The sequence below is a fragment of the Electrona antarctica genome, assembly GCF_951216825.1.
Source record: "Electrona antarctica genome assembly, chromosome: 9".
Taxonomy (NCBI): Eukaryota; Metazoa; Chordata; class Actinopteri; order Myctophiformes; family Myctophidae; genus Electrona; species Electrona antarctica.
Window position 1 is genome coordinate 26606304 of NC_136790.1, and position 17083 is coordinate 26623386.

The following is a 17083-nucleotide window of genomic DNA, read 5'->3' on the forward strand; positions in this document are numbered from 1 at the left end:
GATAAATGATAAAATCATCAGATAAATCAGATAAATAAATCAGATAAAATCATGACAAACGACATAGCCTACTATAGTAGGCTATGTCGTTTGTCATGATTTTTTTTATTGTCGAAAACCATAAAAAACGATGCCCATAAATGTCACATCTGGTTTTATCTTTGGGGGGAAAAACTAAAAGAATAGGCCTATAGTAATTCCTCACATGGAAACAAAAAAGGTTTCGGGATTGGTATTATTAATTTCTTTTTTTCTTCTTTTTTTGGCTTGCATCAAGCCCGGCAAGTGCAATATTGAATTATTAATAAAGGTCTTGCAATCCATTTGAAAGCATGAAGATTCGCTAAAGCAAATTTGTAATTTGTGGAAGATAAGATAGCTCAATCTGTATTGTGTTGCCATCTGGTGCGTAGACTCTGCAGTAACAACAAATTATGCGTTTGCTTGCAGCACCATCTAGTGGATTCAGCGTGAATATTATCCTACAGTCGTTTTTGTCAGCCGGATTTGGGTAAGACTACACACTTAACATAACCACGGTAACCACCACCTCTCTATCTTTATATCACCTTTCCCTACATGGTCTCTAGTCTATTGTAGCCTATATTAAACTGCGGAACAGAATCACAAAATTTAATTGTAAACTGCGGAACAGAATCACAACATTTAATTGTAGCATATTTGTAACGGTATAGCATAATAGTTGTGTGGATTCCTTTTGGGCTGAACTTTGTGTCCACAGAATTTGACTCTTTCTCTCTCTGTACACGTTTTATTTTACATCCATCAGTCAATATAATGAATCATTATGATATAGGCCCAGCTCTGACCCATAGCTCTAATGCGTTGCATTTAAATGCAACGCATTAGAGTTATGGATCAGAGCTAATCTAAATGCAACGCATTATAGCTATGGACTAGAGCTAGGCCTATAGATATCTGAATTGATATAGCCTATCATTCATTCAGTGTTAATCTTACAGAGCTGAGACATGATTAAGTTCATCTGTTCACTTTTTTAACCCTGTAACACCCAGCGTTACAATAATACAACATGTTTTAATTAATTAATTACTTTTTTAATGTTGATGTTCATTGCAATGACATTGCAATGCCATTGGTCATGATATTTGCATATAAATACCCCCCACAGAGGCTGAAATTCACACAAATTAAAAATCTCTGGAATTTTTAACCATGACCTTTGACCTTTAACCCTGATAAAAGTAAGTAAAATAACTGTAATATGTTTTTTTTGTGATCATTAGAATGTCTAGAACATGTTTTATTTATTATTGTGAAAGATATCCCCCAAATGTAAATAATTAATTTAAATGTGCATACAATTTTTTTTACATAATTTCCTCTGATAAATCCTAGTAGTAAAAAGTAGTAGTAAGGTTGAAATCTCTTTTTTGCAAGTAGAAATTAATCCGGGTGTTACGGGGGCAACACCCGTGTGTGTGTGTGTGTGTGTGTGTGTGTGTGTGTGTGTGTGTGTGTGTGTGTGTGTGTGTGTGTGTGTGTGTGTGTGTGTGTGTGTGTGTGTGTGTGTGTGTGTGTGTGTGTGTGTGTGTGTGTGTGTGTGTGTAAGCTCTCGTAATAGTCAAGGGGGTACAAATCTCCTTGATTTTCTTTTAACAGATTATTTAAGTGTGTATTAGATTTTCTCTAGTTTCAAGAAATACATAGTCTCTTTAATCCATCTGATAAAGCTGGCCATGGGTGGAGAGTGTTGTTTTAGATGAAAGCAGGATAAGTCTCCTTGCGAGCAGAGATGTAAAGGCTATGGTTAGATATGCTTTGCCTCGTATCTATAGAACAGGTCTCTGGTGTAAAGCCAAATAGTACAACAAGTTCTGTAAACCACTGTACCACCTGTAAAAAACACCTCATCTTTGGTTGTAGACCAAGAACCTTCTGTTTACAAAGCACCGAGTCAGTCTGACTCTTGCACCACAGAAGAGTACAATAGAATTGTGACAACTAATTGCTTAGATAGTGAAATTGTTCCAACAGGTGGATTTGAACCAGGCACCTTCTTTATAAAACAGTACAATTTCTCCTGTGCTATAGAAGTACAAGTACTTTTACTTGATTTACTGGGAGGCAGTGGCTCGGGTACAGTGGCCACATGGCAACCCAACCAAAAGGTTCCCAGTTCGATCCCGGGCTCCCCCAGGAAGTGTCGTTGAACAAGGCACTGAACCCCTAATTGCAGGTTGGTGCCTTGCATGGCATGTTTTGCTCCGCTATCAGGTGAATGTCATGCATAATCTATGTACTGTAAATCGCCATGTATAAGAAGGTGCTATATAAATGCACCTTTTAGTCTAATAGAATTTAGAACACCCTGCCCACTGTTAATTACTTTGATTGTTGTGCAAAATTGCCTGAATTAGTATGCACCTCATACTATGTACTTGTAGCTACTAAGCCTTTGCGGACGTACAGTAGGCCTAGTAAAAAGTTATCTGTATATTAGTATACATGTGATTTTGGACGGAACCATAGTCTTTGCTCTTCAATTACTTCAATCTTTCCACTGTACCACTGTTGTTCAAACGGAACCAATACTTTGCACGCTCTTCAGTGAAAGATTAGAGCGAGGAGGTACAAACCTGGATACAAATAACCTCATCCTTTGTTTAGAACAAAGAACCAGCATGCATGATGATCATGTTTGTGAAAACTAACATTTAGCATATAGAGTGAAAATGTTCCAAAACCAGGGACCTTCTGCTTATAAAACTCTGACATACTGTATACAGTGTATGGGCCTATCCTGTCCTGTAGAGACATGGAAAATATGTTACAACTATGGAAATTACTTAGCCCCATAGAATTTATAATTTTCATTTTGTGGCTTTCACCTTTATTTAATATTTTTGTATGGAGGGACAGACAGTAGGCTGACAGGAAATGGGGGGAAGACATGCAGTAAAGGCCGTCGGGATCGGATTACCAGCCAAGGTGCCTTGACCGCTGAGCCACGGCCCATGCCGCCCCATAGAATTTAGATGCAGTTTAAATGTTTCAAAAAATAACTCACAGTCTCTGGAGTATTGAGAAACTTTCTAAAATGACTTGCTGATCCTAAGGAGTATGAGTTAGCCAAGGGGGGTGGAGGGAGAGAGGGAGATTACCCACACAATAACCCAGCCGGGGTACTAAAACCAGTGGTGGAAAAAGTACTTTTACATTTTTTACTTACTTTCAATATTGCAATGTAGAAATACTCTGTTACAACTAAGTGAAAGTCTGGAATTCAGAAATTTACTTGAGTAAAAGTACAAAAGTATTGGTATCAAAATCTACTTTTTGTACCAAAAATAGAACATTATGCAGAAGGTCCCGTTTCCAACATTTTTTAAATAGCAGATCTACAAGCTTCCTGTATGTTTTGTCATAATCAAAATGTGCCTAGTAGTAACTAGTAACTAAAGATTTCAAATAATTGTAGTGGAGTAAAAGTACAGTATCGTCCGACGTATCTTTGTTCAAAACTATTTTTATGTTTTGCATGAGAACCCAGGAGGTTAATGTTTATGAATAAAAATGCCTCTTCCATAAATTTAACCAGGAATTCATTCACACATTATTATTCCACTATTAGCAATGAAAAGGAGTGTGGTTGACTTAAAGGCAACCACAGCATAGTTCAAGTATCTAATTTAATATTCTATACACATATGCAATATATATGTGTTTACTTTAACGTCAGATCAGCCAAATCAGCAATATGTGTGTCCCTAGACTCCCTATACCCTTTACGTTTTCTGAAAGGTTATTGTATTTTGTGACCACATTTGTCACACATTACTTTTCCATTATACATTAATCAAATGGCATTAGTTGCATAAAACCACCAGCCGACCATCTGCCTGTGTGCATTGTTCATCTTGAATGGAACTGAAGGGTATGTCTGAGTGGTATGGCTTGAGGGAAGGGTCAATAGAAATTGACATCATTCTATAAATCAATAAACTTTATTAACACAGTATAAACGACAAACAGCAACAGAGGAAATGGTCATGTACTGTATAGAGCATTATGAGAATGGTTGACCCAATACATCTCAGAGGGCTCAGGTGTGTAGGGCAGCACCTGACTGAGACAGAAGCAAAGGAACATATGGTTCAAACTCATGGTACACGGATACACACACTTACTGTATTTAATGTCACATATGTTCCAAAAGCCACTCAGCCAGGTTGCAGGACAGAAAAAAAGGTAGACAAATTACAGTCATGCTGGGCGACAATTGGCCACTGTGCAAGACAGTGTTCTTTACATAAAAATCACAAACCAGCTCTTTATAAACTTTTATATAAATGATTTGAAGTATACAAAACAGTATATTACACGTTTCTTGATGCGTGATTCTGAGCGAGACCCAGCACCTACAGTACACTTCCCTTCAGTGTACTACAAACTACCTGCACTTAACTGGATCACAAGCTACATATGGACTGCACTGTACCGTTGCACCATAAGTCTGATTTATACTTTGTTATTATGTCAGTGCTGCACAGCGAAAATAGCAGATATACAATATATCTGCTATTTTCGCTGCACAACACTGATGTATGATGGGGTGTATAAATTAAGCCTTAGTCTCACATAGCATCAGAAGACAATGGGGAAAAGGAAAGATCAGCAGCATTGTCTTTTATTAAGAATGCACACCCATAGAAATGTACCACATATTGCCCATAACCCATGCTAAACAGCGAAATGCTGTCCAAACGAACCTCATTATCCTCATTGTACAAGGGATGCTACAGCCCATCCCTGAATAACATACAGTACAGCGTCTATCCACACAGCAACATGTCAGCATCGCAGCAGCTGCTTGGTACTTTTATACGATTCTAACGTTTATTTGATATACATACGATAAGTTAAGGCTCTTTAAGGACCTGAGGATTTTTAACTTATGATGAGGCACACACAAGGCAAAGAATAGCTCTAGACACACAGGACTAACTGAAAGGATGAACAGAATGAACACAGCCGCGAGGGTCTGGTTGCAAGTGCAATTAAAATGGTCAGTGTGGAGCAACCCAGGGGACTCCAAAACAGCACAGCTTATTTATGCTTCGTCGCACAACTGTCCACAATTTTATCAGTTGACAATACGTCATTCAATTGTTTGTCAAGTGACTACAGTTGTAAGACAAAGTATAAATTAAGCCTCATTGTGATACTAAGTTCATCAGTTGTCTTACGGATGGCTTCAGAGCAACGGTTAAAAAAAAAAAGAAAAAAAAAAGGAATGTCTAAAAGAACCCTTATCCAGACACAAATGTAGTTAAGATGACACGAACAATTCATTCAATTGAATCCTTGAACCTTGGAACCATTGCAAGTCTGAACGTAATAACTAGTTGTGCTGCCAAATAACATTATTTAGACCTAGACTGTTAAATGTGTTAAATAGTGTTATTTGCCATGCACTTGACATCTCCCACACTGCTGCCTTTAACAAAAAAAAGCCCAGACCAATTTCAAATTGGTTGAAAATAAGTATATAAAAGCTCAAAATGTCATACAAAAGATGACATTATTCTATTAACTTTTTTCTTATTATTATTCTTTTTATTTTTTTCTTCTTTCTATTTTTTTATGAAAGCTGCTTTGGTAACAACAGAGTCAGGACACTGGTCGATCTCCTTTACTTAGCCTGGGTGTGAAGCAAGCTCTTTCACTGTCATCTCAATGGCATGTATGTGAGTGTGTGTTTCTTTTGTCATCGCTGTCTTCCTCCTGGCTCCTAAAATCTAAATGGATGGATGTAGTACACCACACTGGGCGGTGTTTGTGTTCCGCAGTAGGGCCGTCTCCACATCAAGATGCGATGTCTGCCGGGAGCCGTTTGTCATAAAGATGTCCGTGCTGTGAAAGACAGTGCTATTGTACTGAGGGCTGATAGAGTGGAGACCTTGGACGCTGAACCGATTGCGTTGGGACCTGTAAAAGCATAGAAATGTATGAGGCTGTTATTCTGTTTATACTGGGAAAAAGAATCCACAAAAATGTTTGGTATTTTATCTACGTTGACTCTGCTGCGCCGGCATGCTTTAGTAATCAAGGCCTGAGCACATTCATTAATTCCCAAAATGTCTGAGAACCATGACTTGAGCTCCAAGCAAAGTATCGAACATAAACTGACCATCTTCTCATGCAACACTCGCATCACGTACAGACCATTTAATTTCACAGCGGCCCATCTAAACAATAATGTCCCTCCCTCTTGCTCGCTCTTTCCTCTTGTGGTGATGACAGCTAATCTGTTTTGGCAAAGTAGCGATGGCAGCATGGGAATGGATTATTCCATTCTATCCAATAGAGTATCTTAAGAGCAGAAGCTAGCCTACCACACTGCAAAATCCTGTGTGTTCATTACAAATAAAATAAAAGAGTTCCATTTGTATACTCTCACAGTTAAAGGTGCAGTAGACAACGTTCAGCTTGTCTCACTCGCAACACCTCTGTTTCATATGGTTGCTTATTTCCTTGACTCATGTGACATGAGTCAGGGAAATAAGTAACCATATGAAACACCTTGCCGACATGAGTCATGTCGGCAAGGTGTTTCATATGGTTACTTATTTCCCTGACTCATGTCGGCAAGGTGTTTCATATGGTTGCTTATTTCCCTGACTCATGTCGGCAAGGTGTTTCATATGGTTGCTTATTTCCCTGACTCATGTCGGCAAGGTGTTTCATATGGTTGCTTATTTCCCTGACTCATGTCGGCAAGGTGTTTCATATGGTTGCTTATTTCCCTGACTCATGTCGGCAAGGTGTTTCATATGGTTGCTTATTTCCCTGACTCATGTTGGAAAGGTGTTTCATACGGTTGCTGATTTCCCTGACTCGGCAAGGCAGCAAATATGAGGTTTTTAACATTGAAAGAAGCATATGGTTAATGGCAGCCATCAAAGGTAAACAAAAATAAAACATTTCAGGACAGCCAAAATTATTAAAACTAGAGCGGTGCCCGTGGGGCCTCTACAGCGGTACCCGTTGGGCGGGCACTGGCCTACTTGGAACGATGCAAGTTGGAAATGCATGCCCCACCCAGATATTATGCGTTGGAGCCTCTACAGCGGTGCCCGTTGGGCGCTGGCCTACTTGGAACGATGCAAGTTGGAAATGCATTCCCCACCCAGATATTATGTCTGTGTCCCTTTTATGCCCATATATATGGAGTTCTGTGTCAGGCATGCCCAAATATGGAGTCTATGCAGACGTCAGAATGATGTCAGAACAGGCCAGCTCCATATATGGATCCTGGGCAGGGGCCCTGTCCAGAGCCAGGCAGAGGCCTTCTTGGGGCGGTTCTGGACAGCCGTGGGTCCGATCTACTCAACACCGGCCACTGCATGGAACGCATGTGTCAAATTTGAAGTCGGTGGGGAGAACGGTTCTCGAGTTACGTGGATTACACACGTACATACAGACAGAGACTTGGTGCAAGATAATAATGTCTTCTGGGAAAATGTGATACATTTTATTTTATAACTTTTTAAAAGCTTTGCGGATGTATTACCATATTTTATTTTTATTATTCATCTACATCTATTAAAAAAAAAGCTTTTGCACTCTAGGTAAACATGTTAGTGACAGTGTGTAGGTGAAGCAAACTGGTCATAACAACAACAACAAAAGCATGCTTCATCATGCTTGAAGACAATGTTGATGACGACCTTAATAAAGTTAAGTATGCTTTGAAATTGTCAATATGACTCATTTAAGATGTTACTGTGGTATAAGATGTTACCTGGTATTCTTGGGATGGTGATCTGCCTGCTACTGCTGCCTTCACCGCCCTCGCCAAAGGGTTTGATCTGTATAATGTACTCCTCATCAACGGGCAAGGACAGCTCCACAGAAGTGGTGTTGGTTTCCATCACATGGGGGCGACTGTGCCGGTTCCTTTTGTACAGCACCTGAGCACAGATCGCACAGCAGGAGGAAAGGTCAGGGCAGGGAAGCCGTGGCAACATACATTATGTTCTTCCGGATCCTCAAGGCCGGCAACACTTACTTTGTAGCCAGTGACCTCTGACTCATTCTCCAAGGCCTTGACCTGCTCCCAGGTCAGTATAATCTTGGAGTTTAATGCGTTCCACATCACTTTGACTGGCGGCTGGCTCGGCGCTGAGGAACACAAGCACACGCACTTCACACACAAGACAAACAGCAGTGGAGAGAAAACTATTGGTCTTAATTAGCTCCCATGCTTACGTGGTTTCTTGGTGGTGACATTGATGGTTGTGCTAGGAGGCCCTGTTCCCGCTGAGTTATATGCCCTCGCCGTGATGTAATATGTGCTGCTGCCTTTCACCCCGCGGATTACAGAAGACGTTTGATTTCCCACAGTCCTCTGCACACTGGCCATATCCTCTTTTTCGCTTTTATCCCAGTACCTCAGCTGAAAACAGACAAGGCAGAACCACAGACATGAATGCAGAATCTGCTTTAACATAGCCGACACTCTGCCCAAGCCTCCTGGTATATACTGTCAATGAACTGTAAACTGAAGAGTGAAAGACTGCAACTGCAAATTGGTATGAAAATAACCCTGAGCAGTGTGTCCTGTTGTACTCTCCACTCGCCATGGGCTGTGTACTTTGGTTCTGCTTGCTTAGCCGCAGAGATGTGGCAGGGTTCAAACTTGTATGGCCAAAGCTGAATCACAATATGCAGACGAAAAAAGAATTCCCTGCCGTCAACTCCCACTGATAACAGATATTCTTTGTCACCCGGGTGTCCAAACTGAAATAGCTGGCATGCTTCACAACACAAGTATAATTTGTCTTTCCTCACAGGAATGGTGAACGGTTTGCTCATGTTCTGCTGTTGACTTTCACTGGTCAACATTCTTTTTTATATAATTCTGACACTTCGTGCAAATTCATGGATGGAAGTAGGAGAGTTTGAGCAGAATGGAAATGAGAATTAACCCACCGAGCACTGCTTTATAAGCCACAGTGTTAAATGCTGTGTTGCTGTGGTGGATTAGAGGCTAAGCGTTGTATCCCTTGGTGTATGCATCACCACGCACGCTAATCATCACAGCACTTAGGAGGACAACAAGAGAAACTCAACTAAACTCACAGGCATGGGGCTATATAGGAACATTAAAAACACCAAGCTATTACTGTATCTCCTGTCCTCTGTCAAGGTACAAGATTCTGCAACACTCATCAAAATTAAAACAAGATTCATGCACATCACCAGGCATGCATGGACACATGGGCTGTGGGGTTGCTCACCTCATAGCCTAGAACTCGTCTCTTGCTAGCATTCCACGGCAGAGCTTTCCATGAAACTTCAACCTCGGACGCAGACAGGCTTTTGGCACGGATCCTGGTGGGTGCTCGGCTAGGCTCTAGAGTTAATAGAGAGAGACTTTCAAAACAATCTTTGATAACCTCTCAAAGTGGGACCATCAAAACTCTGAGCTAGGGGCGGGAGGGGGGACGTCTGCAGATCCTGATAGGAGTACACAGGGAGCAAGGTCACTCTAATGGCTGGAATGGCTTGGGAGCTCTTTGAAATGAGTTATGAACTGTGGCTGAGAGACTACAGCTACCCCCGTTAACATTTGTGTTGACTCTAGTCTACACCATACTTCACTCACCCTCCTCAGCGGAATAGATGGTGGTAACGGGTCCGAACGGACCCTCCCCCACATTATTGAAAACCCCGACCTTGACGTGGAAGGGCGAGAAGGGCTGGATGCTCTCGTTTTTGAACACATATCTGGAGGTTTCCGCAGAAGGCACTGCAGCCTGCATCCAGCCAGTGGCACCGTGGGGTCGAAACGCCACCACGTAGCCGAACCCTGGACCGTTCTGCAGCTCCTCTGGAACAGGCTGGAACACAGCACACACACACACACACACACACACACACACACACACACACACACACACACACACACACACACACACACACACACACACACACACACACACACACACACACACACACACACACACACACACACACACACACACACACACACACACACACACACACACACACACACACACACACACAAACAAAAACACAAGTGAATGGATGCATCCATCAACAGTACAGTGCCCTCAGCATGAGGGCTTAACTCAGCTATTGTTAAGACCAACAGCACACCATATATCATGTATTTATAGCTGCTGACTTCTTTCTATAAACCAACGCTCTTCACTCTCCACTCTTAACCTCTAAGATACATAATAATATAATACACATTTCACTTTCCTCTCCACCCAGGAACTCGCTGCTGTGTTGTAGCAACTCTGGGCACAGCATAGACATGTCTTGACATCTTTGTTTAAGACTCAATTAATGTAATTAAATTAACACACTCCATCTCTGCTGCCACATCACAACTTTGCCTCAGGTGTCTTTGGGGTCAAGGCAAAATTTGCACTTTGTTAAGCAGTAGTTACACTTTAGCTGAACTCCTGTGACATTGAAACATCAACATTCATTCAGGGAATAGCTTTCACAGCAGGGACTGATGATTTTAAGCAACCAGCATACATATAAGCCTTTTGGAGCAGGGTTGCTAAACTGGCTTTGAGAGAGAGAGAGAGAGAGAGAGAGAGAGAGAGAGAGAGAAACACAATCATTGTAAAAAATAAAAGTTGCTTGGAACTTTGGAGGAACCATTCTGTTTAATTATCTATTTGAAACCTCAAAGGCATATTTCTCTCCCCCAGGGTGACAGCAGCAGTTATTGCCTCTCTGTTCTTAAAATGAAATGCCATACATTAAGCCATTCGGCTGTTATTAATGAAACAAGCGCCCGGATCCTCAGAGAATAATGACGTCTGGCTCCCTCCTCCATGGGTGAGGGAGTACGGTGGTGGCATGCTTACCTCCCATGTGATGACTAATTCAGAGCGACTGCCACCTCCTCCGCTTACATTAGCTGGGGTGACCTTCGGAGCTGGGGAGAAAGATATGATCAGCTTAACCCCTGTTGAGTTCTCTTTACTATTGATATTTTCATAGCACAGTTTGGAAAAAAGGCATTGGCATAGTTAAAAGAAATCTCAGAACATAAGTTATAACAAGTTATAAAACACATTAGAAAGTGTAGAGACATTAATGATATAGGCAACACAAGAGAAAGTTTTGATGCTTATGAAGTACATACAAGTCTCCTTTGTCCTTGCTTGTTTGGATGGCTTGCTGGGCTCTCCTGTCCCGATGGCGTTGCTTGCCAGGACTCTAAACTCATACTCCACCCAGGGGCTCAGGTCTATTACTGTAGCTGTCAACTGCCGACCACCCACCATCTCAGGAACTGGCATAAAACACACACACACACACACACACACACACACACACACACACACACACACACACACACACACACACACACACACACACACACACACACACACACACACACACACACACACACACACACACACACACACACACACACACACACACACACACACACACACACACACACACACCTCCCCGCTGTCAGTATCAACCCACTTTACGTGGTGTGTACGTGTGTGTGTGTGTGTGTGTGTGTGTGTGTGTGTGTGTGTGTGTGTCAACTTAGCATCAACAGTAGACTGTCCTCCAGGCTGACAGGCCTGGTGAGACTCCACCACAGGTGCACAGGACAGGTGTAATCACTCAAGGACACACAGATATACACACAAAGTCCAAAGGCAAAAATCAACACATGTTGAAGGAATGCTCAGACTTTTTTTTCTTTTTTAGCAAGGGGGGGGGGGGGGGAATCATTGCTAATGATTTGGCACACTATCAGTTCATGTTTCTGCAGGTTCTGCAGGAAGCCACAACCAGTAAACTCTAGAGAGTCTAGACTCCTATAAAATTTAGGTATTTAGCAGACGCTCTATATCCAGAGCGACGTCAGATCGCAAGATCAGGACGGCATGAACCATTTAGCGAACAAACAGGGTAAATGATATCAGGATATCAGGTAAACATCGAACCAAGCATCTGTCTAAACAAACATTATATAATAATAATAATAATAATAATAATAATAATAATAATAATAATAATATAATTATAACTAATTAATTAATTATTAACTAATTATAAACGATTATTATAAGTATAATTTTATATAACTAGCATATACTGTATAGAAAAATAGGCAACAAAAACTATCTCTACCTACTTGGTTGTGTGTGTGTGCATGTGTATGTTTGTGTGTGTGAGGGGAAAACTATTCTTTAAAGATAAAGAGAAAATTGGAAGGGAGAGCAAGAAACTTCTGCTTCCCCCCCTTTCTCAGTGAAAACGTGCCCATCTCTGATGGATTAATTACAGACTCCAGCATGGTAGTGGAGGCTACTCTCACCCACCAGGGAGGGGACACTGACTAGACTACAGGTAGAAACAGCTAGAAGGGTTCTGCTTAGTACGAAACAGACTGAAGCCAAAAATGCTGTTATTGGGGAGGATGTTTTTCAATTCGCCATCAAAGCTAGACTGCAAGTATTACCAACCTAGTACAATCTGTCAATCTGGTACCCTGACATCCAAACTCCACTTAGTATAAACCATCAAGATTCTGAACAACACCACAGACGGCTAGAATCCATTGCACACAAAAATTTGTAAATTGCTTGCCTCGACCGTATTGACCTAGTGTCTGATGCAGTTCGAAAATATATGCCAACCAGTGCAGCAAATAAACATTCAGGAGTGTTACCAGATTGGTTTAGTTGTGCATGCGATGTCTTTGCTAACATCCCAAATACACCTGATGGTGTTTTTGTTGACACCAGCCACAAGGAAGTCCTGATTTTGGAGGTGGGCTGTGTCTTTGATTTGTACATGGACCAGACATTCCTAGATAAACATTCTGGGCTCCATTTTCGTTCGAGCTTTCTAAATACAGTATTTGGGGATTTAGCAGTGGGGAAGGGGTGTTCCCCCACTAAAGTTGGTATTTTGGTTACCTGTCTAAATCCCTATAACACCTCCGCTATTATGCATAGGTGTGGTTTGGGCGTTACAATAATTAAACCAATCACTGTGCCACATTTCATTGCCTAAGAGATCCCTTATCCGTTGCCGTTATGCCTAGTGCTATTGCTTCATAGCCTTAGTCTCCCAGTGATGCATTGCTTGCCTTGAAGTCTCACTTGTGCTGCACTCGCCCCCCTCCCCACTACCCCCATGCCGTTTTTCTTCTTTTTTTTCCACCACGCACAGAGCCAAGAACACTCTTTTCATTGAGTCACAACTCGCTCAAATCTCACGTGTAGGTCGTCTCTACGAAACGGTATAAAGCGAAAATGAAATTTCGGGAAATCGGATTAAACCCCATTTGCTGCGCTATGGGGTGATGAAACTGAACGAGCAAATGGAATCACGCACAATGGCTGGCACAACTTAAGTCAAATAACTTCTTTGACTAGACATATATAAACACAATGGACACAAGGAAGTGATAGGCACTCACTTCTGCTGATTATAGGAAAATTACAAAGAGATGCATAGGAGAATAAGGAGAGATGATCAGATGAAGCAGCCTGACTCTGGACATCTCCATTGCAGGCACACGGTGCGCACCGCTCTATACCAAACTAATTTGGCATAGCCTACGGCTTATGGGTGCTTTTAAACTCCACTATGCGCCTTCCCAAATGTGTGTGACCAAGATAGCAATTTAGGGGAAAGCGTGCCAACACGCCTATGACCACACCTCTAGGCGCAAATACCGGTGTCGGCATAATATATAGCGGGTGACGCTGGACCAAAATACCATTTAGGGCGGCTGACTTGCGGGCCACGTCGCGGGTGACGGTGGCGACAAAAATGGAGCCATCTAAATACCAACCATTACTTGGAATCATAACAAACCTCGGGTATCGATGTAGATGCGTCATACTGATATTTGGAAGCCTAGGCCAAACTGACCATGAGTGGCCTAACAATAGCTGGGATGACAAAGAGAGGTTTTGGCTGTTATAGGCAGTTTGTCTGTGGAGGAGAAGGTGCCATGTGTATCCTTAGGTGTCCATGAACCCTCAAACCTGCATGTGTGTATTTGCCAAATGAGTGAGTATTTCTTCAAGGGTGACGGTCTTGTGGTTAATAATATTGTGACAAGGATTTGATAGCATACTGAGTCGGCGAACCAATGATGCCACTGAAGCTAGCCTACATTTTAAATAATATCTCCGTTTCACAAAGATATCAATGGGTGAGGAAACCAGTGTGAGATAAGGCACACATACAGAGTTCCAACCATGCGCCAACGCGCCGAGCTCCATTAAAGATGACGTACGGAAAAAATTACAGCCCGCAGTATCACTTTACTACACTATCAAATTACAAGCCCCGGCAACAAGGCACATCATTGGGTGTGGAGGAGATCCATGTTTCAGAATACCCCAGAGTCCTATAAAGCGGCGGTCAATGGTCACGGTACAATTGTGTGCCATTTCGCGCCAGGGGTAAAAATTACATCTCCAATATTCTCACAGGGGCCGGGTGGAATGAAGAGTGGTCCCCCCCCTCCATGTGACTGGAGGTGACCACGGCTGGTTGGACAGAGCTTACCTGTGGTGACAGCTTGCCACCCCAGGGAAAATGGTGTCCTGGCCTGGATGGTGTATGCCGTAATTGGACTGTGATTATCAGGACCAGGCCTCCAGGACAGGGAAGCTGTGGTATCGGTGATTTCTTCTACATGGATGCTGGTGGGTGGCCCAGGGGGACCTGATAGACGGCATGGCCAGGCAGGCAGAAGAACATAAAGAGTGAGGAGAGATTGAGAGAGAGAGAGAGAGAGAGAGAGAGAGAGAGAGAGAGAGGACACAAAGCGGTGTTGTGTATTTTTGCAATTTATTTAATCCTGTTTTCTGTGTGACTCTGTAAACACAGCATTTCGAAAAATGCTATGTGAAAACATAACTGTTGCTATTATGAAAATGGCAGATGGATGGCAAATGTGAAGGTGGAGTGCATGTATGTGTCAGTGAAGCAATAAGGTCAGTATGGTGTGAGACCTCGGGGAGCCATTTGGTCTAATTAGACTGTAATTTTTCATCTACGGTACCCATCTTCTCATGTAAGACCACACCACAGCAGATAATTAAATAATTTCAAAAGGGCTCAAGGATGGTGAAATGCACCAAAGCTCTTCAGTGAAAATAGCAGATATACAAACTAAATATGCTGTTTTTGTTGAATGTGTGCCCCAGAAAATAGGGAAGCTAGGGATCATGTGATTCACTGAACTGAATGTGATTAACTGAACGACAGTTAAGGCAATTAAGATTGAGCTTACCTCTGACAATTAGGTCTGTAGCGATGGAAATGCTGTCCACCTTAGTTTGTACAGCACAGGTGTACTTCCCTGCATGTCTCAGCTGAATGTTTCGTATCATTATGTCCCCAGCTGAATGCTGCTGTCATTCAATACGTGCACACACGCACGCACGCACGCGCGCGCACGCACGCACGCACGCACGCACGCACGCACGCACGCACGCACAACACACGCACGCACAACACACACACACACACACACACACACACACACACACACACACACACACACACACACACACACACACACACACACACACACACACACACACACACACACACAGTACAATGAACGGCCTGCTATCCATCAAAGCTATTGTCATTCATGAACAATGCGGTTTTTCCATCAAGACACGGCTAACACAAAGCTCATTGTCGCCCACCGTATGTATGTGTATCTTCTTAACTCATGAATACATCGTCTCCGCAAAGCTTTTCTCTCCCTGAAAGACAGCTGGTTTGCAGATATACCCAGATATACCTGGCTATATCAGCCAGCCAGTGCACTCCACTCTTAATCATTATAATTAGATAAACGTATTCATAAAGTAGCCTGGTTTTTATTCAACATGCATGGAAGACTTTCATTGATGGAGAGTCGTCTTCATTGATGAAGAGTAGTTCATTAGACTGTTCAGTCGCTATTGCTTTCTGGGCTTCTTTTATTCCATTTCTAATTGCAGCTGCCATTTCCCTATTACCATTTAATCAGCAAAGTAGAAGCAGGTTCTGTAATAAATTGGACACGGCAAAAGCTGTGGCACTGAGATTTCAACGGAGTGGCCAGCAGCAAAATGTGTTTAACACAAGATGGACGTCATTTCATTAGGCAGAGGGAAAAAAATACATTTGGATAATGGGAAATGGAGGGAGGAATATGTGTCCGTATAAGTTTTGATGAAGCACGCTCTTAAGAAATCATGGGGGTGCTGCACTTGCACAAGCACATTGTTTCTCAACATTGGGTCTGGGGCCCACCAGGGGTCCAAATGGACCCTTATGGGTCTGTAAGAGTTATATAAACACTAGTCCCAGAGAAAAAAATCATATCAAATGGGGGTCCGTCGTCCGTGGCATAATAATGCATGATTGAACTGGGGGTCCTTGAAATTAAAAACTACAAATGCACAAATAAACTGAGGGTCCTTGAAATGAAAAACTACTGGTTATGGGTAAACTTTCCTCCATTTGAATACTCTGAGAGTCACAGACCAGTAAGCATCCATTTGGACCCTAGCTGGTCCCCAAACCCGACGTTGAGAACCAGTGCTTAGAATGTCAGCTTTGAGTGCTTTTAATGTATATACAGAGTTCCTGCCAGAGAGGTTTCAGGGTGTTTATGTAAATTCCTTTTAAAAATAAACCACATGCAGCAATTTTCTGCCCCATAAATAATACACATGATACAAACATTCCCTCTGCACTGCGGCTGTATCCATTACGACCTTACTAAAAGATGAGAGGTATAATATCGATGCACCAATGCATCTCCAGCCTCACCTCTCGACCTTTGCTCAACTGAATCTCTAAAGGGGTTGGGGGGAAAAAAATCAATGTGTCTTTGATAGCCCATTTTCATGAGAGTGCCGTGGCATAGATGACACATAGGCCCTCCCCGACACACTACAGAACAGATTTGTTTCTCGTCATTCATTATGCATTCCAGTGCCTCTGACAAGCGCACCATTAAAACCGTAGCAATACCAGCACCATTTCT

General features: G+C 42.3%; 1 protein-coding gene across 6 annotated transcripts in view; it reads right to left on the reverse strand.

The window, feature by feature from the left end:
* Nucleotides 1-3970: 3970 nt before the first annotated feature.
* The window catches only part of LOC306928888 (contactin-4-like), a 215373-nt gene continuing 202260 nt past the window's right edge, over nt 3971-17083 (reverse strand). For 4 of the 6 annotated variants that reach the window (XM_079509172.1, XM_079509173.1, XM_079509175.1 and 1 more), the window contains 10 exons: nt 15326-15446; nt 14596-14754; nt 11183-11332; nt 10902-10972; nt 9656-9890; nt 9288-9403; nt 8257-8443; nt 8057-8169; nt 7790-7958; nt 3971-5973 (listed from right to left, as the gene is read on the reverse strand). In XM_079509172.1, the coding sequence (XP_079365298.1) occupies nt 5882-5973; nt 7790-7958; nt 8057-8169; nt 8257-8443; nt 9288-9403; nt 9656-9890; nt 10902-10972; nt 11183-11332; nt 14596-14754; nt 15326-15446 (1413 nt within the window). In that variant the 3' untranslated portion in view covers nt 3971-5881. The remainder of the gene's footprint in view (nt 5974-7789; nt 7959-8056; nt 8170-8256; nt 8444-9287; nt 9404-9655; nt 9891-10901; nt 10973-11182; nt 11333-14595; nt 14755-15325; nt 15447-17083) is intronic. The other 2 variants (XM_079509176.1, XM_079509174.1) reach the window with 1 other exon arrangement.